Here is a 27049-nt window from a genome sequence, read left to right on the forward strand (position 1 = left end):
TAAAACCTTCCAAATCTCTTAATTACCATGCATAGATCCTGGCTAGGCATGTGAATGCATAACCCACTGCCTGTGGCATTCACCCAGTTGTCTTTTCTATTTCCAACTGCCCAAGTGTCCATACTAAAAAAAAAATGGATGGACATTTGGCTGTTGATTTTTTTGTTGTTGTTCATAATTACATTTTCCCTTTAAACAAAGTCATGCAAAAACAGTTCACTTCCAGGAGAGAAGATGCTTCATGGAAGGTTTTACTGTGATTTCTTGATCAGGAACCAGTCTCAGAATAAATAACCAATCTCCAGGTAACTCGAGACCTTTCATCAGTGTGTTCAAGGTGATTCAGAAAAAGCATGAAGTCAACCTGATCTCTAACAATTAGAGAAACCACACTTGTTTGTTCCCTAAGTGCAGCCAAAGTTTTGTCAAAGGGCCTTTCTTAACCTTACCTTAACCATTTCTAAATTACTATCAGAGCAGGGACCAAGCAAGATGGAAGAGTTTTATTTCCAGAGCTATTGTTGTAGAGAAATATCCAGCACTACATAAATGATCTATTCTAGACAATTTAGTCCTTAGGATGAATAAGGAGCTCATAAAAAATATTAATTTGGACTCAATACTTAGGGGTTTAAAATTGACATTTAAAAGGAAATGAAAACCAATAGTGTGCAAGTTGAGGATTACCACAGGAGTCAGGAAGGAAGATGCCCTTGGAAATTAAAGTTGTGCATTTACAGTAGGATAACTCCTGACAAAAAACATTCCCTATTTTAAAAAACAGCAAGAAGGAGAGAGGAAAGTGGAATACCCTGAATGTCTGTCTAAATGGCAGTATTTAAAAAACAAATCTCTGTATAACAAAGGCTAAGTTTTTGTAACAGCTGTAGTGGTTAAATCCTAGAGTATTATTATTTGGAATAATAAAGATCCTAGAGGGAGAAATAATTTTTTTTTCAATTTTGAATTTGTGGATATACCCCAAAAATGAAATTGCAAGCACTGTTGCTTTAGCCAGCCTTTAGAATGCAAAGATGAAAACTGTTAATTTTTTTTTTTAGTGAAAAATAATATATACTATTCTAATTCAGGTGATCAAGGGAAATTTAAAATAGTATTAATAACTATTAATACTTTTTGGTTGTAGAGGGAGGGAAAATTTGCTTACAGGAGGATACAGCTCTCTGGGGATCTCAAACCACTTTATAAATAGTAATGAATGATGACAGCTTTATAAAAATTTATTATAAATAACACTTTTCTATTCTACAGAAGAATAAATTATGTTACAATCTTTTTTAAACACAAAGTGGATAGGAAGCAAAACGAAACCAACTCTTATTCCTTCTCCTGCATTACAAAGAAAGTTCTTCCTTTTATGTTTGATATGGAACCGTTTATTGCCTCCATAGGTAGGATTGCGTGGCTGAATCATTCTTAGAAATCATTCTGAAGGAAGTGAAAAAAATTACAGGGATTTTTTTTAAAACTGTATTCTATGTTTTGTATTCAAGACTTCTTGCTGGAGATGTTTCATGATGAGTAGATGGAGAAAAAGGAAGGTAGCCCTGGCAACCCACAATTTCATAAAAATTAATATGTTCTTGTAAGCAGTATTTTTATATTAAATAAATATGCATATAAAATGATGAATTCAACTTGCTTACCACTCACCTTCATGCAAATATATATTTAATTTTTACCATTTTCTGAAGTGCTAGTTACATTTCTTTCAGAAATTATGCCTTTCAGATGTAATTTTGGGACTATATATTCTTTTGACAAAAAAATGCAGCTTAGATTGAGCTATTCACAAGCCATGATTGAGCATCTAGGGATTGATTTTGGGCATTTGTGAGGGAGAAGTACTAATCTATAGGGGGAAAAATAAGTGTCCATGATCTTAATATACTTTAAGGAAGTGAATAATGACTTTGTGATTATAAGCACAATTTCTGTGATATTTCCTAGCTGTATATATATATATATCTATATGAAAGTCCATTTTTGCTTTAGGCCTTTCATACCATGCAGTAATTTGAGACAGAAAGTGCAGTAAAATTTCCTGATCAGAAATAGGATGAAGAGCTGTGTGACATCTTGAAAAAGCCCAGTCTTGTTATGGGAAAATTTCTTTGTCTCCTTCAGATAAAGCAGAGATAGAACTCTCAAAATAATAAAGACTGGATATGGGAACATATTATCAGGCTAGGAGAGGTGGGGTGAATGGACAATGAGATGGTCCTACAGGTGAAGAAAGTGAGGCTTGTGATCAGGTCATTTAGTTTGACAGGTCTGAGCTGAAATATTTGACTTTTTTTTGGAGAAAAGATGGGGAGGAAAGATGGTATCAGCAGCTGGGGTATGGAGCATTGTACCAGCTCACTCCTAGTAGGGCAAAGTTCCAAGCCAGGTGCCTGCAAGTGCTTATGAAGGCTGTCCTCTCAAAACCAAAAAGGACTGCTAAAAAAGGTTTCATTTTTTCTTGGGAGACCTCAAACCAGAGAATTATTCACTGTTATTACAGTGATTTTTAGAAAAACAACAATGGGGTAAGGTAATAAATTCCATTTCATTGTGATGGAAAAGAGGATCAGAATTCATTCACACAATGGTTATCTAAGAATTGCCTGGTCCCTGTGGAAGGCACAGAAATCCCACAAGGAGCCAGCCCAGGGAGCAGCCGTGAGTGGGGTGGGCTGGAGCACTTTTCCAGGTCTAAGCAGGTACCTACAAACACAAATGTGCAAAAAGGAGGCTGTGAGGGAGATGTGAGGGATGTCACCATGGTTCCTGAGCATCAGCCAGGCACATCCAGCAGCAGGAACAGGTCTGGGGACAGGGAAGGGCTGGGACAGGCAAGGGCTGGGACTGGCTCTGCCTCCCCCAGACAACTGCCCCCAGAAAAATGAGTTTCCTCCCTCAGAAAGCAAATCTGGGAGGGAAATAAAAAGCTCAAGATGTGGCTACTTCAGCATAAAATAGGAGTGCTGAAATTCTTTAGAGTTTAGATGTATGCCAAGAGTGCTGGAATACAACAGCTTTCCCAAACACAACACTCTTCTGTGCAGCTCAGGCTCTCTCGAAGACTCTGCTGTACAAAAAGGGAAACCCTGCTCATCAAGGCCATGACTCAAGCAGACTTATTTCTTTTTGAACCCTCAATAATGTCAAGGAGCCCAAGGTCTGCCCTCCTATCAGCTGCCAGGTTTTTTCAGGTGACTCCAGTGACCAGCATTCACAATCTCACAATCCAAATTGGCAGGTGCCTGTTGCCAGAAAACTTCATTCTTTGTCAGCTCAGCCTTGTGAGCAGCAGTAGGTGGTAGTAACCCACTGTCATGCACAATTATATTTCAGTGGTAATAACACTTCAGTCAAGGTTTCACTGCTGGAGACCCTTAATATGGCTCAAGAGAGAGGGTAAGTGGCGAGACAGAATCAAAAACTAAAAAAAGAAGTTTGGAGCCTGACTAGGGCATGTACAGAGTTCATATCCCCAAAGGTAATCAGTCAGCAGAACAGCAGAAAATTGCCCAAGCTGTTATAAATGACATACATAAGGAAATATATTCCCATTTTTTTCTTAATTATAACCAAGGAATGGCATTAAAATTCTTCATACCATTCTTCATATGCTGTTCCTATACAAATTACTAAAAGCTAACATCAAAGAGGAACAAATGGAGAAGGGAAGTGAAAAAAACATCTATTAGGAATTTCCCCTGAAGAAAAAAACAACTACCAACAACAAAGGAAAACAGAAAAACAGAAAAAACAAAACAAAAACCCAAGAAAACCCCCAAAACACAACCAAAAACACTGCAAGCAAACAAACAAACCAGAAAAATCAAAAAAATCCCAAGGAAAAAAATACAGCCACTTGGTATATTCTGTACCATCATAAAACCTAAAAAGAGTAATTTACTCAAGCATTTTTATGAGTCAGAAGGAAAGTTATCCTTTTAGCCTGCATAGCTGAACACTGTCATGGAGCACAAGAAAAGCCAGAGGCAAAAGCAACACAAAACAAACACAAACCCAAAACCAACACTCTTTCACCCCAAATCCTCCTAGTTTATAAAAACAACTTACAAACAGAAATTATGGTTATTGCCTCCCAGTGAACAGGGTCAGCAGAAAATTTTATCCTCTAAAATCTGCCTTTAACAGAATCTCTAATTTACTCTTTTTTTGCCTCAGAAAGGTGAATAAAAAATAAAAGGAGAAGAAGTCAAATAGTAAAAGTTGATAGGACCAAGGATAATATCTGAATATGGCTGATTGTGTACCAGTTTTGCTTTCCTAATAGGCTGCTGCTCTCACTTATTTTTAAGGCCTGACTCATCCTGGTTTCCATTGGATTTCAGCATCACCTGGATTGCAGAGCACTCTGCTTTGCAGCTGACTCCACACAGCATTTTATTTTGTATTATTTTTTTTCCTTTCTACTTAAAAGCAAAATCTTGCCCAGAACTGGAAGTTTTCCATTTAGATAAGCAAGAAAGGATTTTCTACCTGATTCACCAAGACTTTTTTGTGGTGCTTCACAGGCCAAGTGATATCATTAGATTTGGTGTTGCCAGGACAATTTAATAGCAATTGGAAGTCTTTTTTCTCCCTTAAGTTCCTGCGGGGAAAGTGGAGATAAATTATATGATTTCTATCTAGTTTACAACAGAGAGAAGGTGAAAAAAAAATTTACATTTCAGATCTATATATTCTAATTATGACCTAGAGATGAAGAGACATCTGAACTGGGCATTACTAACCTAAGAATTCTAGGCAAAAATAAAAAACTCTTGACTGCTGGGGATCTCTTTCCTACTGACACTTGTCCATGGGCAATGACATGTAAAGAACTGATATTTCAGAGACTGGTCAGTAGGATAGATTTTTTACATTTCAAGTAATCATTTAAAGGCACAAAGCAAAACTTGGTAGCAGCTAGGAATCGACTTCATCCGTTTTTACTAATCCCTTAAACCTTTTTCAATTTTATGCATTCCTAGTCTGTGTATGCTTCAGAAATAGGACACTATTATAAGAAATCCTTTCCTGGTCAGAATCAAGACAGTGTGAAAAACTGCTCTGAAGCAGATGGCTACTTGTGAAGGGGTTAAAAAAAAACAGCAAACATTTGGATCCTCTAAATATAGATTTTTTCACTTAAAGTATCTTATTTATATTATGGATCAATCTATACTTTTAAAAAGAATAAGTTTAGTTATGAATTAAATACAATTCTAACAGACATCCGTGTCTGACTGACTGAAAGCCTAAATATATTTTTTCTTTAATAGTCCCAATCTCCTAAAGATTATTTTATCTTCTCATTGGCTGACGGAATTGCAAAACCAGCACCTGAGATATGTGGACTAGTGGGATGCTGACCAGCCTGGCTGATGCTCTTTTGGGCCAGTGATTCCAGGGGTTTGGTCATTCCCCCTGTGGGATTGTCCTGTTGGAATGGATCCAGGAGAAGGCCACTGAGGCCACTCCAGGGCTGGAACACTCACTGTGAAGACAGAGTGAGTTGGGTTTATTCAGCCTGGACTAGAGAAGGCTCCAAGGTCTCCTTCCAGTGCCTAACAGGGCTGCAAGAAAGGTGGAGAGGGCTTTGGGCAAGGGCATGGAGTGACAGGACAAGGGGCAGGTTTAGATTGGATTTTAGGAAGAAATTAATTCCCGCGAGGGTGGTGAGGCACTGGCATGGGTTACTCAAAGAAGCCGTGGATTCCCACCCCTGAAAATTATCAAAACCAGGTCAGATGGGGCTCTGAGTAACCTGGGATAGGGGAAGGTGTCCCTGCCCATGACAGGGGAATAGGAACTAAATGATATTTAAGATCCTTTTCAGCCCAAACCTTCTGTCAATCCATGACTGCTCTTTTTGCTCTCATGGACTCAGGGCTGGACATTTAGAAAATCTCTTTGTTGTATCTCACCTGGGATGGAGGCCCCATATATATTCTACAAAGAAATTGTGAAGATTAAATGTGTTTCAAAAAAGATGTGACACATCAAGTACATACTAAGCATTGCTACAAATTAACTGTAAATGTGTGTGCCTGCATGTATGCACATATAGGAACATATAAAACCCTATATTCAAGCACAGAGACATTTTCTGTGGTCAGCACAGAGGAGTCACACTGCCTTCCTTACACGACTCTTCCTCTGACTGATCTAATTAAGTATAAAATTGCACATACAGTGATTATTCTATAGAAAATAATTCTCAGAATTTAGAGAACTTTCTTGCAGCATCTGGAGAAGTTTCTGATTTCTTCTTTTACGTACGAGCTAAAGAAACAAAGAAACAAAAAAAGGCTTTGAGATGAGCCATAATTTTTCCCATACAGCAAAAATAAACTGGCATTCCTTGTAAAAAATCTCCACCTACACAAGTTTCATGAAAGATGTTTTCCAAACCCAGTGCAGTCAGTCGCTCAGGGTGTATTTATCTGACTATATTTAGTATCACGTCACACCGACGGTTTAGGAGATTATGACATTTGGGCTTGCTTTTCTTGCTGATTAGTAAAGCAACAATTCTTTATATTTCCTTATATTTCCTTATTTTTCCATGTTGTTTGATAAATATTGATGCTCTTAGACTCTCATCGTGTGATGTGGCAAACGTATCCCCATGACTGCAATTAACTGAGGTGAAACAAACTGGACCACTTACTGAGAAAAATATGCATGCACTTAAAAACTTGATGAGTACTTCAGCTAAAGAACATTGCATCAATTTTAGGCAACAGCCTTATTTCTTTAATATTTTTGATGCCCAAAATCTTCTTGAAGATACACTAGATAACACATCCCATTGTTTCCTACAAAGTTTCTCTCAGTGCTTATCCTGGGATTGAAACCCATGTGCTTCATTTTATTTTCATAGTCTTATATATAAATTTTCACAAAAAGATTAGAATAGAATGGATCAAAATAACAAAATATATGTGATTTTTTACAGAGGTTTAAAAGCTCATTTTGCAAGAAAATAGTGCTACTGATACCATTTCTTGCAGAGAGCATCAGCCAGTATCAAGGGAAGCACGATGATATCTGTAACAGTTTATTTTTCCAAGTAAATATAAAAATATTTTCCTGTGGTACATCAGCAAAATCAAGAAAAAAAAAAAAAAATAATAACCACAACAAACCAAAAGCCCAACAAAAGAAACTTCATACCGAATGTCAGAATATTCCCAGAGGCCTAAAGTATGAGAATTGCAAAATCAACAAACTTTTGTGTAAGATAAATCAAGTAAAGTAATTTCGGACATCTGTAGCTGCAAACACTAATGGGAATGGCAGCCAGCCTCCCAAAACCTGCTTGGGTTACACATACATATTTATCCAGTAATATATTGGGTCAAATTTTACTTTAAAAGTCCCAGCTGCTCTCACAAAATTTGGTCCCACCTTAACCAGAAGCCAAATCAGTGTCCTGCCTTGTGCCCAGTGTGAGATCTGCACCGTGGCTTTGCCCTGAACTTGTCCTTCAGGTTTGGTTAGAAACTTAAACAGCTGTTTTGTTTCAAAATCCTCTGAGAAATCTAACTTTAGCAGGAATATAATGTTAAAAAAATGTCAACGAAAGCTGTCTCCCTCTAGAAATGATTTTTTGGAACAACCTGTGGTTGCACTGCAGTTCAGTAGTTCACAGCTATCTGCAGGAGCACTTTGTACCTGCACTTTGAGGAGGCTGGAGTCCCATAGGGAACTATCCTTTTTTCCAGTATATTTGACATGTTCAGCTGTTACTGCTCATTATGGTCATTATGAGTTATTACTGCTCATTATGCTGTTAGGCAGATGACACCTGGATTTACTGAGCTGATGCTGATGGGGGTGGAAGAATCTTTCTTCTCAGATACAGATCTTCTTCTATAATCAAAAAGGAGAGCTAAATATGGTTGAGATGAGAGGAAGAAAATGAGGCATTGAAAGAAACACCACACTTTCAAACTAAAACCAGTGACATCAAAGCCACATCTGCCATTGAATGTCGTGTATACACAGCACTGTTACATTCACCTCCCTCTGTTCAGAAACAACAATGAATCTAAGCTAAATTTAAGAATAATTCCAATATTACTGTTTTATTTCCTCTGCTCCATCACTCACGCAATGACTCATATCACTTTGGCCACTTACTTTACTGATAAAATTTTAGATAGCCTTATGCATTACAAATAAATTATTCTCTAAAACAAAAATAGAAATACTGGCATAGTCGGTTTCTGAAAATATTACCAAAAGCCGTGCAGCAACAGGACTCCCTGGAAAAACTACTCAATTACAAATTTACTTTTTCCATTTCCCATTAATACAAATCAGATGCAAATCTAGAGTCTGAAAAGAAGTAGCAAGAAAAGGTCAGTCCCATAAAAACTTACAACAGGTTAAACTGCTCAAATAACTTATCAAGTCACTTTTTTTCAACTATCATTATTTACTTTTTAAAGACTTTGATGAGCTATTCAGCAGAGAAGGGAGAATACGTGACTAACTGTGATATTTGATTTAGGTTTTTTTATGTGCACAAGAGGTTAAGCTTCCTGAAAACCAAATGGATCATGATGCCAGATCTTTGATCTCTCTTCTACTACTACTCTAGATGTAAAGGTACAATAAATTCTGGCTTTCAGATTGACACAAGCCCTTTATTGACTTCCCTGTGTGTCACGCAACTCGCAGAGCACTCGAGCTCCTTGACAAGAAGCCCTGGAACAGAGTCTGGTACTACAACAACTTTCAGTGTTATGCACACACTGGTGTAAATGGAGGGAAGGGAGGATGCCACCAGCACGAGCTCTTTGGTGTAAAACCAGACAGAAGTGGGCAATAATCATTCCCCTCCTGGGTTCCCCTCAGCTGTGCACAGGCAGCAGCCAGGCCAGTGCTCCCTGGCTGAGGGACAAAACAAATGCCATCGAGATGAAAAGTGTGGGATGAGATAAATTATCTTCATCTCCCTCTTGCATTCCAGAAAACAAATATTTGGACTGTACATAGATACAGTATTGGAAGTCTCCGAGTCGTAAGCTCCATCAATCTCTCCATAATGAATCAAAGAGAAAGTCATTAATTAATTAGTGAGGTATAATTACCAAACAGATAAATAGCACGCAGTGGCATTTCTGTAATCCAGAGTAGTTTTAGCAATTTGGGTATTTCCATTATTGTCTCTTCTGCTTGGAAATTATTGTAAAGGACACTAAAATTCTCTTTTTTTACCAGATAAATCAAGCCAGAAAGGCACATCCCAGCACTGTGATACAACATGCCAGCTCAAACTTATGGCATATCAGTTCTTTCCTGCTAGCCAAATTTTCAGTGGTGGAAATCTCTAAAAAGAAAAAAAAAAAGCATATCCTTCAACCTCTAACAGATTGAAGAGTTGTTCTGTCAAGAAAAACAGCTTGTATCTGCTTCACGTTGATATCATTGTGACAGGATGAATGTTAATTTTAAATAAATATAAATAAATGTATATTCTGACTTAATTTCCTAATCATTGATGAAGGAATTCTCTGAATAGCTTTTTGTTCCTGACTAACCATTGCCTGATGGCTAATTCTGCACCAATAAATATAATCTAGTGCTTTATGATCAAGAATTTTATTGCCAGATGTCAGGAATGCAGTGGACAATTACATCACATTATAAATATGGGGCTTGGTCCAACACTATTAAAATTAATGAGTTTTTTATTGCCTGAAATTTGCTAGAATCAAGGACATAATTAAAAGATATGGTCGCACTTTTAAGCACAATCTATGCATTTGTGATAACCCTATTCACAGTATGTAATAATAGTGTGACTATATTATACATAAAAAGGTCAGTATGAGGTAGCTTTCATTTTAAAAAAAAATTGGTCTCAATATTTGGGTTTTGATTACTTAAAAAATAATAATTATTATTGTGATCCAATGAAATGCTAAAATGGCTGTATTAAGATAATCAATAACAATAAGTGTCCTTAGAATTACTCATATTTATTGTGAAATTGATACATCAGCCAAATATTGGTCAAGTGGAAATCACACTTTTCCCTTCACTGAGATTCCAAGGGGAAAATTTTATTTTTTCAGTTTCTTTAAGAGTAAATAAACCTTCACTATTTCCTTTGCTGTATTCTCCAAGAGTCAGACTGGTAAAAATCTATTCATGCTAATTTTATCCATGCAAGCAACCTAACTGCAGTCAGCAGAACTACTCATACTTCTAGTTAATCAGAACCAACAGAAATCATAGAGGTTATAAACCCACAATAACTATATTAGCAGCAGAGGCCAGGCACACCAAAAGAAAGGAAACCACAACCCCATGGTTTTTTTAAAGGTCTCAATTTCCTCCTGTTCTCTTTCTGTCTATCCTGCTCCTGAGACAGCCTTTCTGTTATCTCAGACTCTCAGATGTGAGATTGTGGGGCAACTTGCAAATCACAGAATATTTAAGGTTCATCAAGTCCAACCATTAAGCCAGCCCTGCTGTGTTCACCTGACCAAATCCCCAGGTGCCACAGCTCCACCTCCTCTTGAGCAGTCCCAGGACAGGGCTGGCACAGCTCCACATCCCAGAGCACAGATAACTCTGCTTGGAAAACACCTGAGAAACCAAGAAACTTAAAATGAAATAGAAATATTTCTGAAGGAATGAATGAGGAGGAGCAAATGGAAGCTGAGATTGTCCTGAGCAGGATTAGGAGTTGGATTTTCATGATTCTTGTGGGTCCCTTCCAGCTCAGGATATTCAATGTTTCTGTGGAATCATAAGCCAGAATGGTTTGGTACAGTAGAAAATGCAATCTTGTCTAACTGGAATAAGAGCAGCGCTGATTTTGTTCTTTTTCACATAACCTACAATTTCATTCCTGGTTTTAAATAATTTTATATATTTTTAGTATTTTTAAGATCTTTAAAGTTGCTTAGTATTTGCTGCAAATCCATTCCTATAGTGCTATTTGTTAAAGATCAGAGAACTTTAAAGAAAACTTTAGCACATGTTTAAAGTTGATTGATAAAAATTGATAAAACTCCTACATTCTCTCTTTCCATCCTTTAGTGCCACAGAATGTTTGCTAGTATGGCATGGAAAAAGGAATTGTGAATTTTATAGCACAGCAAACAAGTGATTGTTTGTCCTGCTGGGTGTTAGTTCTGACCCAGGTAGCAGTGTTTTATAGTCTGAAGATCAAAGTGCAGCTTACCCATCCAAATCACATTTCAGCTTTGTTTATTACTCTCTTAACCTTTCATCTGTGCTTTACACAGTGCTGCGAAATATAAATATAAAAAATGTTCAGAAAGCCCTGTTTCGGTGACTCATCTTTACTTCTTTACTTCTTTACTTATCATAGTATAAAAAGCTTTTTGCTTTTCTTAAAACTCTTCCATCTTTAAAACTACTATAATATTCCTTCTGAAAAATGACTTAATATACAAAATACATTTTCAGCTTTCAGAAAAAGTACTTCAACTTGTTTGATTCACCTTAGAATACTGCTGTTTAAAGAGTCAATAATATTGAAAAAACTTAATGAAATAATAAGGTTTGTCACTAGCATTGGATTATATTTTTTTGTACTCTTTTAAAACTAAAATTTTGGTGGGGAGGATTTTTTTAAGGAGATGCAGCAAATAATATCACGTATATGTAAACACTCTCAAGGGAAAACAAATCCATTTATCAGTTGTATTCTTACAGAGAAATCCCCAAAGATATCTCTAAAACAGATTTCTGGATTTTGCAGGTCGTTAAGCACAGGATATTTAACCTCATTTTTGCAACTGATTCATTCCAAAACATTTCACTTCTTGGATTTACTGAGAAGCTGCTTTTAAAAGTACCTTCAATCTGCTTCATTCATGTCAATTGCAGCAAGCTATTAGCTGTAATTGGCAATTAATTTTTTTTTTCCTTTTTGCAGCTTTTAGTGTATGATCAGCTTCCAAAAAGTAAGGTTTTAGAATTTCACTAATGTACCCTAAGTGATGTATTCATCCCTAGCCCAGGCAAATTTTACTTAAGAAATTGGTATTTGTCAAAATGTGGTTTTTCACTATGCATCAAGAGATGTGAAAAAATATGTCCTCAGGAATTGCCAAATTGTCTGGAAAAGGAACAGTGAGATGAGTGACAACACAGAAGAAATACCCTGGCATGACAAAAACAAAGAAAAAACCCAAGATGCTGAACCTAAATAAATGGCACCAAACTAAAACAAGCTGACATCCAGCTTACACTGGATCCTTCCCTAAGAGGAAAAAAAGACAAAGAAGGGAGAGAAAATGTAGTCTCTCATTGTCTTATAACTTGCAGGCAATCTTAAGATTCCTTAAAATCAGGAGCTCCATTCCTGAAAACCCAAATTCCAGCAGAGAAAGCTGCAACATAAGACTTGGCATGATCTCACCTGTGACCATTTGATTCCAGCCCCCCTGCTCAATCCCTGGGTAATGCTACATAAGGACAGGGTTTACCAAAAGGCCTGGGAAGGTTTAGGTGTGAAAAAGTTTCTGCACCTCTGCTCTGGGCACAAGCCTGGTTAAGTTTTCAGGAGACAAATAATTATCTCTCACTGCCAGGTTGTCAAAACAGAGCTCGTTTCCTCCATTGGGATGGTGCAATAAGTAATTCCTCCTGTGCCCATGAGCCACAGGCTGAAACCTTAGCTCATGTGAGTACATGATACATCTGCTGGTGCCAAAAATAGGTAGTAGTGTGGCTATTGCTTTGCAAAAAAGGGGTTTGGTTTTATTTGCCTAAAACAATTATAATGGGCTAGTTCCTTTTCAGGCGAGCTCAGACTGTGCAGAGAAGGTTTACAAAGGTCATCAGCTGTTAAAAGACCAGGTAGATGTCTAGAGAATGATTCATCTGCTCCCTCACAGAACTCAGGACCCACTGCTCTGCCTTTTGACCACAGAATCACAGCCTTAGGGCAGCTGGGACCTGTGGGGACCTCGGTTCACCACTCCCCTGCTGGACCAGGGTCAAGTAAACCAGGTCACTCAGGCTTTGAGTGTCTCCAGGCACTGGAGACCCCCCAGCCTCTCTGGGCAATCTGATCCACCATCTGACCACCCTCGGAATAAACAAGGTTTTTAATTTTAGACTTTCCTCTACACGTGGTGCCCACTGCCACTTGTCCTTTTGCTGGGTGCCACCGAGAGTCTGAGTTAATTTTTTTAACTCTTCCTCATTCTCTGTAAACTCACATTGGAGCCAATGAAAGCCACACCCCTTCACCTGCTTGGTTTAATTTCCTTTGGCTTTTTGCATCTTGCTCACTTGGCAGGGAGAAGTTAAAAAGCAGGTTCTGAATATGTTTTGCAGGATGACTTGAACAAAAACTAACTGTTGGCACACATTGATCACCACCAAGTAATTCTGTTTCTTTCAGTGAGATTGATTATCTTTACCTAAATCATAGAGATCTCCTGGGAGGAAACACTGTGAAGCTACAGAGAATGTGATGGGAAAAGCTTTTAAAGGACTAAAAAGTTTTAGTAGCAGAAAATGAAGAGCTCATGTAAATGAAAAGCACAATCTCATGACAAAAGCTCTCATCTGTACAGTCACACAAAGGAATGTATCTATTTCCATCATCCAAATGCCAGCATTCAGTCATTAGTGGGAAATAAACCATCCTGGGCTCATTTTTCAAAATTATTTTGTTGGAGTGTTGTAAGGGAGCCATATAAAAGCAGTACACACACTGAATGCAATATCCAGAATTTTTCCAGTCTTTCCAGAACACTGCAGACTTCAGGAGTGGTGGGACACACAGGTGGTTACAAGAATGGAAGACAAATAAACACATGGAGCCAGTTTTCTTTGGTGCTCCAGGCAGCAGAATCAAAACCTACACCTCCTTCAGAGACACTGCACCAAGCAGTTCTTCTGTAGATGACAAACTTTAGTACAAACATTGTATTTCCTGTTTGTGCTTGGTCCTGGTAAAAATAGATCAGGTTCTAGCAAAGCTGATGGTTCTGGGGACAGCTGCTCGCCTCCACCTTGCAGGAGGACCTGCTCTGTGATAGCCTGGAGCTGGATCTGGTTGCAAGACAACATTTTCTGCAAGAGAAGGGCTTTTTTCAATGTCTTTAAGATGAACCAGATTTTTTTCTGACCCCCAGCTCCATCTTTGACATACTATAGCCAAGCAATGTTTTTTGTTCATATTTTGCATGTTTCAAGAAAAAAAAAGGTTAAAACCAAAAATTTATTCTTCATAATACTTTTTCAATATTATCAATTCCACTACTCCTACTGAATACACTTCTGTTTGTAAATTTGTTTGTACACAGCATTTTCAAAAGAAACCTATCAACAAGAACATCTGCTTTCCATGACTGAATTTGAACCAGAGATCAAAACACTACTTATGAAATATTTATAGAAAGAAACCAGCCAACAACTATATAGAACTTTCAAAGGATAAAAAAGCAACATTATGTGCTTATGAGGAGGAAAGGAAAAGAAATGTGTGCACTGTTATAAAGCCATTTAAGAATGGAACCTTACATTTGAAATTGTGATCACTACTTCTACAGCATCTACCTAGAAAAACTGCAAAGATGAAATTCAGGCACTTCCACAGATGTTGAATTTTGTTGTTGCTGGAAAATGCAGGTAATATCTTGTATTTACCAATAACATTTTTGAAACACATCTTTAGCTTGGAGGGAACCCACGTGAGAAAAGCTCTGTGCTAGCAAGGTTGTTGTCAAGTGATTTCTTTGTTATCAGAAAGTAAATAAATGAAATAGTGAGTACCTTTCCATTTTAAGTTATCTTTGATAGTAATTCAAGAACCTAATGATAATCAAAAGCCAAACAATGTGCATCCATACAGCTATCAGGCACAATGACAGGAGAAACTCAATGATGAAAGGGGCTTTAAGCTTTGAACACACAGGCTGTGCAAGCCCATGAGAAAATTATCAGTAATAGAATTATAGAATGGTTTGGGCTAGAATGAGCTTTAGATACCATTTAGTTCCATCTCCTACCAAGGACAGGGACACCTTCCACTATCCCAGGCTGCTCCAAGTCCCATCCAACCTGTCCATGGACACTTCCAGGGATCCAGGGGCAGCCACAGCTTCTCTGGGCACCCTTTGGGTGCCAGGGCCTCACCACCCTCACAGGGGAGAATTTTTTTCTGATATCTGACATAAACCTACTCTCAGTTTGAGGCCATTCCCCCTTGATCTCTCATTCCAAGCCCTCATGAAAAGTCTCTCTCAGTTTCTGTAACCCCTGCAGTGGTGGGAGACCATAATTAGGCACTCTGAAGGCTTCAGAGTTGAAGGCTGAACAAACCCAATTCTCTCAATCCTTCCCCATAAGAGAGGTAAATGATGAGAAAAAAATCGTGGAAAGTTAATATTCCTTTTAGTGTGAACATTTCCCTTTCAGTCCACCATAATTTAGCCATCCTTGTTAAGAACTATATCACGGCAAAAGGAAAATATTTAGAGAACATTTTTCAAGAGGCACGTGATAATGAAGTGAGGAATTAGAACATCCCCGGGGTGCTCAGGAGTGCATTTTGCAGGGTCATGAATGTGGTTCTGGGTAGCTGAAAGCCCCATGGCCTTTGGGCCCCAGCACACAGGGGGCCAGTGGAGGACACCCCGTGGTGTCACCGCTTCAGTAACGCCTGCAGATGAAATGAAACCCATCTCCAGTGGAGACACAGCATTTTCCTGCAGCTGAAAGGAAAATTTCAGTCAGAGAAGCAGAGCAATTAATGCGTGATAAACTACACCAACAAGTAGAGATAAGAACAAACATTTTGGGAAGAAAATCATTTCCCTGTGGAATGAATTTTCTGTTGTGAATTTTCCAAATATTTCCTGTTGGCATCAGTGAGATGTCACAAATAAGTGCTAACCAAACTCATGGGATGTTGGAGCCCAAGTAAACAAACCAGCTTAGGGATATGTTTTCCTAATCTTTTTGGAATTATTTGGAGCTATTTGGTGCTCTGCCTCCTTTCATTTAATATTTTGTGCTGAACAAGTCATTCTTCAGTGGGAAAATAAATAGTAAAGAAATTTGTCAGCATCTCTGTGGCAATTTAAGATCCCTCAACCCAAATCCTGGTGGAAAGCCCTGAGAAAATGAACAAATTATAATGGCTAAGGGAGAGTTAATTAAAAAAAAGCATCCCAGAGCTGACAAAAAATATGGCAAAAATTATTTTTAAAATCTTGAGTGTGTAGTGAGTCTTCCATACGAAGACTGCTCAAACCTCTTTCATTCTATTTCATTAGGATGGTGAAAAAATAGTCAGAAATTATTGCAGAACAATGAAAAATGTCAGTAAGATTTATCTCTCAAGCAATAAATTCCCTGAAACATGGAGGATATATTTCAAATTCTTAATTAAAGTGTATAAGTGTTCTTTCTTTTCTCAAAAATATTTTTGCAATATATACAACACAAGATATGTTCAAATTACATTTAGAAATGCATTAGTATCTAGTATTTATATTTGCTGGAAGGCAATTTTCATACTTTGCTTAACAAGGGATATTAACCAATATACAACATTTCCTCTGGCCTTTCAGAGACTTTCACGTAGCAATTTTTCATGTAATAATGTATTCAAATGCACTTTTTGCCAAAATAATATTTATTTGCCAGTACATCTTGGTAAATAAGAAATCAGTGACTCAAACAATAGTGTCCTATATATTCTCTATTAGAAAGTAATGCAAAATACAACATTTTTACTGCAGTATTTTCTAGGTTGGCTGAGGCAGGCATTTACACATGGATCACATATTAAATAGATGAAAAAAAATTAGGACTCTCTCTCTCTTGCCAGTACTGCTGCCAAGAGAGCTTTGTACCTCTAGATCTATTGTTCACATTATTCTTTTTGACCATTAAAAAGTGCTGCTACAACCTTAAAATACAGATCTTGTCCAATGGACTCAAAAATATCAAGGTGCTACATCAAGGAAGTATCAGAATAACATCTGATCTAGTACCCATATATGTAAACTAATTTGCATACAAAAAAAAAACCCCATAAAATGAGGAATTTTATACAATTGAAATGTGTGAAAAATGAGAGCAATATTTGCAGGGGAAATCCCTGTCAAGTTATCTATTGCTTCCCAAGCCCCACAGTATACAGAAGTGCTTAATTTAAGCTTCAGAAAGCTATTTTAATATATGCAATTAAATACCTTCAACTGGAAATTTAGAAATATTCTATCTACTTGTCCTGCTACTTCTAGCATAAACGTTGAAAGAATTTTCATTCACCTTTTTTTCTGGGCATGAATTACAGCTGCATAAAACTCAGGAGTGCAGAGTTCCCAACCCACCAAGGCTGGGCACAGACCTGACTTAGCTGCTGAGCTGCAGAGTATTTCTTAATGCCTTCCTGCTTGGGTTGAAAAACAGAATATTGGGAACTCAGAGGATTTTTTTCTGTGTGGGAATGCTGTGCAGTGAGATACAAATTGCATAAAAATCCCAATTTATCCCCACCTCTTGGCTTACAGTCAGGCAGATCCTTTCCTGGGAAGTTTGGCATCCTGGCAAAGGCAGAGGAGCCTAAGTTCTGTTTGCCTCAAAGGATGAGACCAAATCTGTCTCCCCAAGAAGTTTCCCATCCCATCACGAGAAAACCAAAGGCTTAGGATACTGTATAGTGAGAAATACAGGTACTGTTGCACAGATGAAACATTAGAAATATGTAGATTTAAGATTTTGCATGGGGATCAGTGATGGACCAAAAGTAATTTGGTCAGATATTACTTGGAGCAAAGTGAAGGTGGTTACACATAGCTAGATGATAAAAATTACAAATAACAGCATCTAGGATAATAGGGTCAAAGATTTTGACTTTTTTTTTTGAGGCTCTAAGGTATTTATATCTTGTCTTCAGTGAGCGATTTCTCCTTCCTATTTTGCAAATATTATCATGCTGAAGTTTATTCTGCTCTCAAAGATAAATATGCTATTTAGAAAAACTAGGATACTTTTATTATATGATCAAATATTAATGAAGGAAATTTATCTTACCAAAAAGTAATTTTTCTTGACAGAAATGACACAAACTGCTCTTATGCCAAAATGAATTGTTTCAGTTTGTTATTTGTTATTTTTCTGTTTACCAAAAAAGATGTCTAGAACATCAGAATAAACATGTTATTTAAAATGTACCTGTACCAAGATAGAAACCTATTCAATGGCAAATAAAATTATGTCTTTGTGCCCTAAAAATAGAGAAGCTGGTGTGTATATGCATCTATCCAAGCAGGTGGATAATGTCAATTGGCTGTGCTAGAAAAGGCACAAATAGAAAAGAAATGGTTCATTTCAAGAGTGCACTATTTATTCAGGGCTCCCATTTTATAAATATCTTTCCTGCTGTGCTTTGTAGTTGACCCTTTCAAGATCTCTAGTCAATAACCCATTGTTTACCTCACATCCATTTTGTCATTTTGGTGGTACAGACCCAAGTGTGGAAATCTTCCTTTCTCTGCTCCACTGTATACCCCACCTCCCACTTTGGCTGGCACTAATTCACAAAAAAAAAAAAAAAAACAAAAAAACCAAAAAAACCCCCACAAAAATATCATTAATGACAGGAGGTCTGAGATTTGAATGCTAATTCTATTAATGGACCTAAGAAATTAGGACACTGCAAATCTAGATGAGCCGTGCTTGGGCCTCCTGCCCTGAGGTTACCTGCTGTATTAAATAAGAATTGTCTAATACATTTTTAGAATTCTAAGGATGTGTAAATCAGCCCTTATGAAGTACAGCACCAGGGGGAATAGATAACTGCAGTAGTCTCCCTATCTTAACTCTTTCTATTTATCTAGAATTAAATTCATTTGGAGGGCTTCATACCAAGACTCTGTGATGCCCTAGGCTGAGGTGGGATCAGATCAGACCTTCTGGATACCTTCTCTACTCTGCAATCCTAAAATACTAAAATTTCATCTATATCTAAAGGAAAACTGTTATGAAGCTGCCAGGGATCCCTAAAAGTATTTGTAGATTAACATTCCTTGCATGTTCTTGCACTTCAGAAAACTTGAATAATTTTTGACTGCACATTTTGATGTGTTTTGCTATTAATTTTCCATCTTTACTTTCAATGTAATGTACTTTTAATTAGGCAATAATATATAATCTTCTGCTCATCTATCACTTTTACTCAAACATCTTAGGAAATGGATAATAGAAAAAAGGGTCATCAGAGACCCTTTAGAGGTGCAGCAAAGCTGGAATAAAATGCCATCTCCTGACAGTACCTTTAAGGTTTCATAAAAAGATAATGGATGTGCTTGTCACCAAAGCTAATGATCAAACATTTTCCCACTTTTACTGGATATTAAATTTTGAACTATAAAAAAAAAAAAAAAAAAAAAAAAAACAAAAAACACAGTCTAAGCAATGTAGGAAAAAGAGTCTTTGTACATTTTTTATCTCCTTTGATATCTAACTAACATAAACCTTCTTATTGCACTGTTACTTTCATTGAATAGCCACTATGCCATGAGATGCTTACTTTTACTGATGTGAAAAGGCTTCTTTTCAGGAGAGACAACCCTCCAGCTTGCAGAAAAAGAGCATAATAGGCTGTATTTGCAAAAATACTTAAGTGAAACAAAACACTAGTTCATCACAATATCTTTATAAAGTTGACTAAAGATTTTTAATCTCATATGAAGCAATTTTTGAAAGTGTTATATCTAAATGTTATGCAGTATTTTGAATCATATTTTTAATCCTCTTTTTAATATTTTCAGTAGTGTTACCATGCTGTCAAAATAAAAAGCAAGGCAGTAAAAACACCCCATCCAAACTGTGTGATGGAGACAATACAAAGTAAAGCATTACCAAAATTAGGGTAAATCAAATTAATTAATTTGATAAATCAGAGTAAGAGTAAAAAAGCAGATCTAGTTTGAAAACAATGGGGGAAAATGATGGTATGTTATTCTATTTAAAAAGATAAAGGTATTAAAACAAGACAGTACCTTCTAGTCAATCCCAATGGAATTAGACTCCTGAAATAGGCAGGTACTTCCAAGTTGCACTGAAGTAGCTTTCATTATAATTTATTCTCATCTCTGTGACCTGCAAATGGCCAGCTGATAATTCTTCATCCCATGAAAGGCTTCACCAGGCTGCATTCTGGAATTGCCATGGTACTGATGCACATAAACTTGCTCATAAAGGAAAGGTTGTGCTTTATTTTTCTGGCCTGTTGGGAATGTGCAGCTCCTTGCTGAGAGCAGGATGGATGAGGGCAGAGATTTTGGGCTTGGCAGAGGCTGCCCAGCACTTCCTGCAGGGCTGTGTCCTTGTATTTCATCCCTTTGGCCAATAAGAGGTTGCAAGTTGGCACCATTCAGCAAATGGGCGTTCAAACCTGAGGTATTTTCCTCATGTATCCAGACATGCAGCAACAAAATATTTTATGGCATGATAAGACTCATTCTCTGTCACTAATTTATCCATAAAGCTCCAACAGTCACAAAAAAAGTTAAGAAAGGGCTTTTGTGACAGCATTTTTTCATTTCTCTTTTTTGTCACTAATGTGTGCTTTATCTGGCATGAATGCTGCAGCCAGCACAGCTGGCTCACACAACACACTACTGAAAAATGGAATTTTGGGCTGGAAAACAGAACAGAATTCTAAGAACAGCTCTTCTGTGCAGGAGGAGCAAATACATTTCCAATACCCTCATTCTTCATCACATCACTTCAAATTATGGGCAACCAGGCTCTGTCACAAGGGGATGCCCTGCACTGAAGCACCATTGATTTCAGTGCAGTTATTTGGGAAATAATGTACTGAGGAATGTTATCAAAGTTTGCAGTCTGCTGCAGTGACTTTACTTGCAGCATTAAAAGTACCAACTGGAAAAAAAATTGAAGTAGTGGAACACCTGGATAAGTGTTTTTTATTCAGTAATCCCATACAATATTCTCAGACTAGAGGTGACAGCAAAGGTGCCTATGCCCCCCTCAAAAGGGAATATTTCATATAATTAAAGAAGGCATAATGAGGACAATCTCACTCATAGGTTTGCTTTCATTTTGACATGAATTTGGGTCTAAAAGTTTAGGTTGTTTGCCTTCCGGAGGCAGACATTATGAATGCCTAACAGAAAATTCAAAATTCAGACCATTTTTTATTTTATTTATTACCACCTCTGATACAGACCCTTGGAATGACAATTTACTGTTTCTGTAGGGATAACCACTGCCTCTTAAAGAGGAAAACTGAGAACTTTAAAGCAGTGCTCAAACTAGATATTTTTTTAAGTCATTCTTTCTTTTCCCTGTTCAGTTGGTGAGCTTCAATACAAATGCTTTTATTCTATTAAAGTTCTGTTAAAGTCCTGTGGCTTAAAGATAACCAAGAACAAAGAGTATAAATTAATAAAAAGAAGAAACAAATTCCCAGTTAGCATGAACCAGCTCTCTCCTTTCTCTCCACTACTGAAATTGAAAGCAGTAGTAGCCAATGGTGACCCAAAGCATTCTGCTTCTCTAAATAAACCTTTCATAAGAAAGAACACAGAAAACAGCACTGGCGGTATTAAATCTGTCCATCATGATCTTTTCTGGATATTCAATAGACTCCTTTCATAAATCTTTTCCATTTTCTTAATGAAAATTAAATAAAATGCTCCTGCTTTTTACCAGGTGGATGTATATTGAGCAAACATTTGACATCTCTTATCAGCTGAGGTTAAAATTCAAACTTGTCTTGATATCTGTCCTTTCCCAAAAAGAAGCCATAAAGATATATCTGCACTGTCCTTCAGGGCTATTAGACTGCTTCTGCAGTATTCCTTCTTGGTGAAATTGCACAAGACTTGCATTCAGAAAGAGTCTAAAGAAGACATAGTGTGTTTCCAATGGCTTCTTATTCAGTAGCCCCCAGTGTCCCAGGGCAAGCAGTTCTCTTTTCCATCATCTTTATCTAAGGACAGTTTCTAACTTTCATCCTCAGACTTGTTTCAAAGGCAAAACTGGGCCAAGGAACTCACCAGGCCTTTGGGATTTTGTTGGATTGTTTGTTTAGTGTATTTTGTTATTTTGTTTTGGTTTTGGCTTTTGTTTTTAATTTTATTTTAGATGCACTTGCTCCATCATTATTTAATTTTTATTATTGTTTTCTCTTTACCAAATGGAGTTTGCTGTTAAGCATTTTCTAACATTTTATTTAGAAGTAAATCTTGCATCTCCAAAAAACACAGCTCCTCAAGGAGATAAGTCCATAAAACAAAGGATCTTTCAACTCAGGATAAACAGGAAAATAATCTGAATTGCATCAAAAGCTGTCTACTGTGGACTTAATAGTAGTACTGTGAGGAACCTAATATCAAAACACATCTCCAGTCCCATCACAATTGGTCTGGAAGAAAATGTTTCAGCTCTAAACATTTATTTAATGATAATGATTTATCAGTTTATTTAAGAAAAATCGACATCTTGGTGAAACTATGGCAGATGAACTCACAGAGATCACCTTTATAAAGACATCTATCCACAAAAGTCTGAGACAAGAAGCCAGAGCAATAAAGGTCATGTGAAAAGGACAAGAAAGACCTTATTTTATCCCTACATCTTCTCATGTGGTTAATAATTGCTTAAGTTTTCCTTTTGCCTGCAAAGGCAGGCATTTCACACAGTGGTGAAGGCAGATCCCACAGGCACCAGTCAGTGGAGCTGGACCTCTCCCCTTTTGGGATATGATCAGGAAAGGGAAGCTGAGTATTTTTTCCCTATGCTTTTGAAAATCCACATCTTAGTGTGACTGCAAAGGGTAACATTCTGCTGGAACAAGGAGGAACAAGAGTATCAAAATATCAAAAAGAGCTGATATCTACTATGATTCTGCACAGTCCTACTTTGATGGTGTCTGTAGATTAGAAAACAAGGAAAAGCAGGAAAAATTTAAACTGCTCAGACTTTTTTTTCTGATTGTTGTTGTTCTCCACTACCTATTTAATCATACATCATCATTATTTATTTAATACATGACAGATAGGCATTGAACCAAATGAAACCTAAACAGCATTGGTTTTACTAAGAAAACCCTGCAAACCTGTTACAGGGTTTGCAGAATGTGGTTATCAAGTATTCATACCAACCACTGAATTCTGCTGTGAATTTTAGAGGTTTTACTGTAATAGGTCCCACTTAAAATAAAATCAGCTCTTTGACCCTTGAGGCTCAGTAAAGACCATGAAACACGAAGAATCACAATGAACAGAAATGAAATCCTCCTAAGCTGATGAGATGTGAGCTGTGGGTTACCTCAGTGATCAGTGTTAATTTACAAGTGCAAAAACCATTATCATCAAAAAAGGTATATTAATTTTCATCTTTCAAGCAACTAGCCCTTTTAAACACTGCAATTACTAATGACTTAGGAATCAAACTAAAAAATATACAAAAATAAACAGCCCTTTCAGATAATAGATACTTTCTATTTTACTGGCATATAATACAGAGAAATATTTTTTGAGACATCAGAAACAGGCACTGGTGCCAAACTGAAATGTTGATTAGAGGCACAGGTAGCAGATTATTAACTGCTGTACTATGTGTGTCCAGGATTTTAAGTCATCACATAACTAGAAAACAGGAAGAAGAAAACCATACAAAATACCAGAACTTCCTTTCTTAAAGTGCTACATCACAAATGAAACCTCCAGTACCAAGGAAATAAATCCAGACAATAATAGTTATGATATCTCTGGGAGTTATTCAGTCCCCTGTAAAACACAATAACAGTAGACTAAAGTCAAAATCCATTCCCTCCCCCTGAAATTAGGATGTCAAATTTTTAACAAAAATGAAACTGTTGGAAGACAATTACCCAGAAAAGCAAAACAGAACCAATGCATTTGGGGACTGTGGTAACAAAATTCAAACCATCAAGAACAGAGCAATGACAAAAACCAACAACCCAAAAGTAAAGCAGAGTAGCAGACATTTGAAAATAAAATTGATTGGTCTTCAGAATAAATTCTCTGCTGTTAGAGATGTTACAGGGTATACCTTTATACCTATATCAGCATTCTGAAGTTACTGTTCTGATCTCCATTTTATCCCAGGACCCAGCTCCTGTTTTCAGGAGCATTGGCATGCAATAGTTTGGTAGACTATGCAGAAAACCCTCTAACAATGATGCTGTCTCAAGAGCTGGTGGACTTTATCATGCATGTGACTATTCTGAGAAAATAGGAGAGTAATTTTTTTTCCATAAATACAGGGTACCAGAGGGAGACCACACACCTCTACCAACAGCATGAGCACATTCTATTGAATTAATTTGAAACAATCAAAGCTAAGTCTTTCATTCTCTAGTCCATTATCTGTAAGAGAAATACTGGAGGTACTTGAATGACTCCCATACCACTTCTCAAAACCACAGTGAAGCTCAAAACAAACAGGTAAAAAGATGTTTTCATAACATCCTTTTTCAAAACATGAAAAAATCATGGTACATAAAACTTAGTCTCTTTCAATCCAATAGTAAACCTTACCCTCTATGGCTTAAAAGTTTTTCAAAAATTAATTTACCTGTCTATGAATTAAAGCATCAGTGTTATTCACAGAAACACACAAAAAGAGGAAAAAAAAAAAAAAAGAAATAATAAAAGATAAACCCTTCCGCCTGGGCAGCTCAGCAATGGGAATACCTGTTTCATGCAGCATGCTCTTCCAGCAGGCTCTTCCAGAAAATACCTGCAATGTCTTTATATCTTATCCCCAGAATACAAACCTTATATTTGACAAAGAAAATTTAAAAATACTCCTTGTCTCTCTTCTGCTTTTTTTTAAAAGTACATTCTCACAGATAATATGAATTGCATTGCAGATAGCAGGGATTAGTGGAAAGCTGAAAGCTTCTTACCAAGTACCCCAAGGCGATAGTTGACTGTGATGACTATCACATTCCCATAACTTGCTAGAACACTGCCATCATATAAATTTCCAGTGCCTTCCATGTAGGACCCTCCGTGAATATACACCATCACAGGCTTAGGTCCCCCACTGTCCCGAATGTCTGGAAAAAATATTAAGACACATTTTATCTCAAGAAAGCACCAAAGAAGATACATGCAATATTTTAATTTTTTTTTAATTTTTTTTTTTTTTTTTTTTTTTTTTTTTTTTAGTGAGGTTATGTTTTCTCCAAGTGTTTCTCAAGCAACATCTTTTACATAAGGAAATGGGCAGGTGGGCACAAGTGCTCCTTTGTGGCTTGCTCGTAATGAAACCTCCTGTTTTTGAAACACTCTGAAAAGCAGAAAGGAACTGAAAATGGTAACATGTTTGCTCAAATGCAGTGAGGCATCGCTCTGACCCTGCTGAATTTGGTGTCTTCTAGGTAATGCCTACTAACATAAGAGTGAGCTCATTTTGGCTGAACACTTCTGAAAGTTCAGTGCAACTTTCTATTCTTTTAGCTAAGGGAAGTCCAACATATTAAGACAAAAACGATTTCTGCTCATACATAAAAGTATTGGTTATTCCCAGTCCACTGATTTCTAAAGGGGTACAAACAGCTGTCTTTGGATGGGTCTGAAGTTTGAGTTCAAAAAGTACTTGAATATTGTTAAGCATTTAGCACTTAAATTAAGATTATGGATAACTTCAGGGTAGCCTGAAGTTCAAGATGCATGGGTAGTTCTTAGTTCCCTAAATCATGAAAAGGACTGAATAGTTGAAAAAATAACTGTCTGAAACAGTACTAAAAAATCCCTACCCTGCTTTCAAAAAAAATTGCAAGACTCTGAAAACTGACATCAAAGGCAGGGAATGGTTTTAAAATGTTAGAAGTTCTCCGACAACAAAATTAGATATTGTCATTCTGTTTTGAGTTTGGATTTAGGTATCCCTCCACCCTCAAACAGTCCTATTTGCAAACAGATTCATCTACTCAGAATAAAATTTTGAATATATGAACAGTGTTACTCCTCTTGAGGAGAATTGTTCCTGAGTACAGTTAGTATGGGCTGATATGTTTTTAAAAGTTAAGGATTTTCTGTTGGACAGGAAATAAATCAGCTTAGGTGTAAATTTAAACCCTTACATCTGATTAAATTGAATTTTGTTCTGATTTACTGGCTGCCTGAGTCTCTTCCCCCACCCAAATCATAATATGCCATAATAGTCCCTCAAAATCAAAAAATCCAATAGCAAGAGAGCATAGGAAAATTTCCCAGTGATGAATGGTTCTGAACATTCTGATTCAAAACCACTTTTTTTGTCATCATGACAGTTTCAAAGTAACTTCTCTGATTGCTTCCTTCAGCGCTTGAAGAAAGCTCAGATGTATTGTTTATCCCTTTGATTTGGGAGGATCTTAGTTTAGAAGCTTTCAAGGGAGCTCTCTGCAGAACTGCTGGAATTGTTTCTGAAGCGCTGTAAGGAGCAGGTGGGGGCAGCTCCACTAAAATCCCTGCTTTTGGAATCAGCTGAAAACCAGCAGCACAGATGTTCCTGTTTATAAAAAGCCAACTGCTACTATTACTTTGATATTGATTCTGATTTGAAGAAAATGCCAGAACAGTCAAGATCAGAAATTGGATCTTCAATATTGGAAGTAGTAGAACAATCACTTATTCAAGACCAAAAGATGATGAAAGGTTGTACCTGAAATTGTTTGTATTGCTCTCCTTGATTGTGCTTTTAGTGAGGGCTTTCCAACATATAACTTTCAGAGTGTAAAGATACAGAGATTATTTATCTTCACTGTCTATAGGATGGAGTTATGGGCTTCTCAGGTTTAAAATCTGCACTGAAGAAAAATTCTTTCCAAATTCATATGCTGTTTCTAGTAGATGCTTTGTTCTTAGTCTATGCTGCCTTTTATTTTTTTTATACAAACATGGAAGCAATAATAAATTATTAATCTGAAATCACTGTGTGACTGTTCCCAGCAGAAATTGTACACAGTTAATTGTATGCTTGATGGTAACACAGGGGGAAACTGTCTCGGAATTCT

General features: G+C 37.0%; 1 protein-coding gene across 6 annotated transcripts in view; it reads right to left on the reverse strand.

Annotated features, from left to right (window-relative positions):
- NLGN1 (neuroligin 1) overlaps positions 1 to 27049 on the reverse strand; it is a 299759-nt gene that overhangs the window by 167846 nt on the left and 104864 nt on the right. For all 6 annotated transcript variants that reach the window (XM_077785735.1, XM_077785734.1, XM_077785733.1 and 3 more), the window contains one exon: positions 24953 to 25105. In XM_077785735.1, coding sequence (XP_077641861.1) covers positions 24953 to 25105 — 153 coding nt within the window. The remainder of the gene's footprint in view (positions 1 to 24952; positions 25106 to 27049) is intronic.

Source organism: Lonchura striata, chromosome 10 (assembly GCF_046129695.1).
Source record: "Lonchura striata isolate bLonStr1 chromosome 10, bLonStr1.mat, whole genome shotgun sequence".
NCBI lineage: Eukaryota > Metazoa > Chordata > Aves > Passeriformes > Estrildidae > Lonchura > Lonchura striata.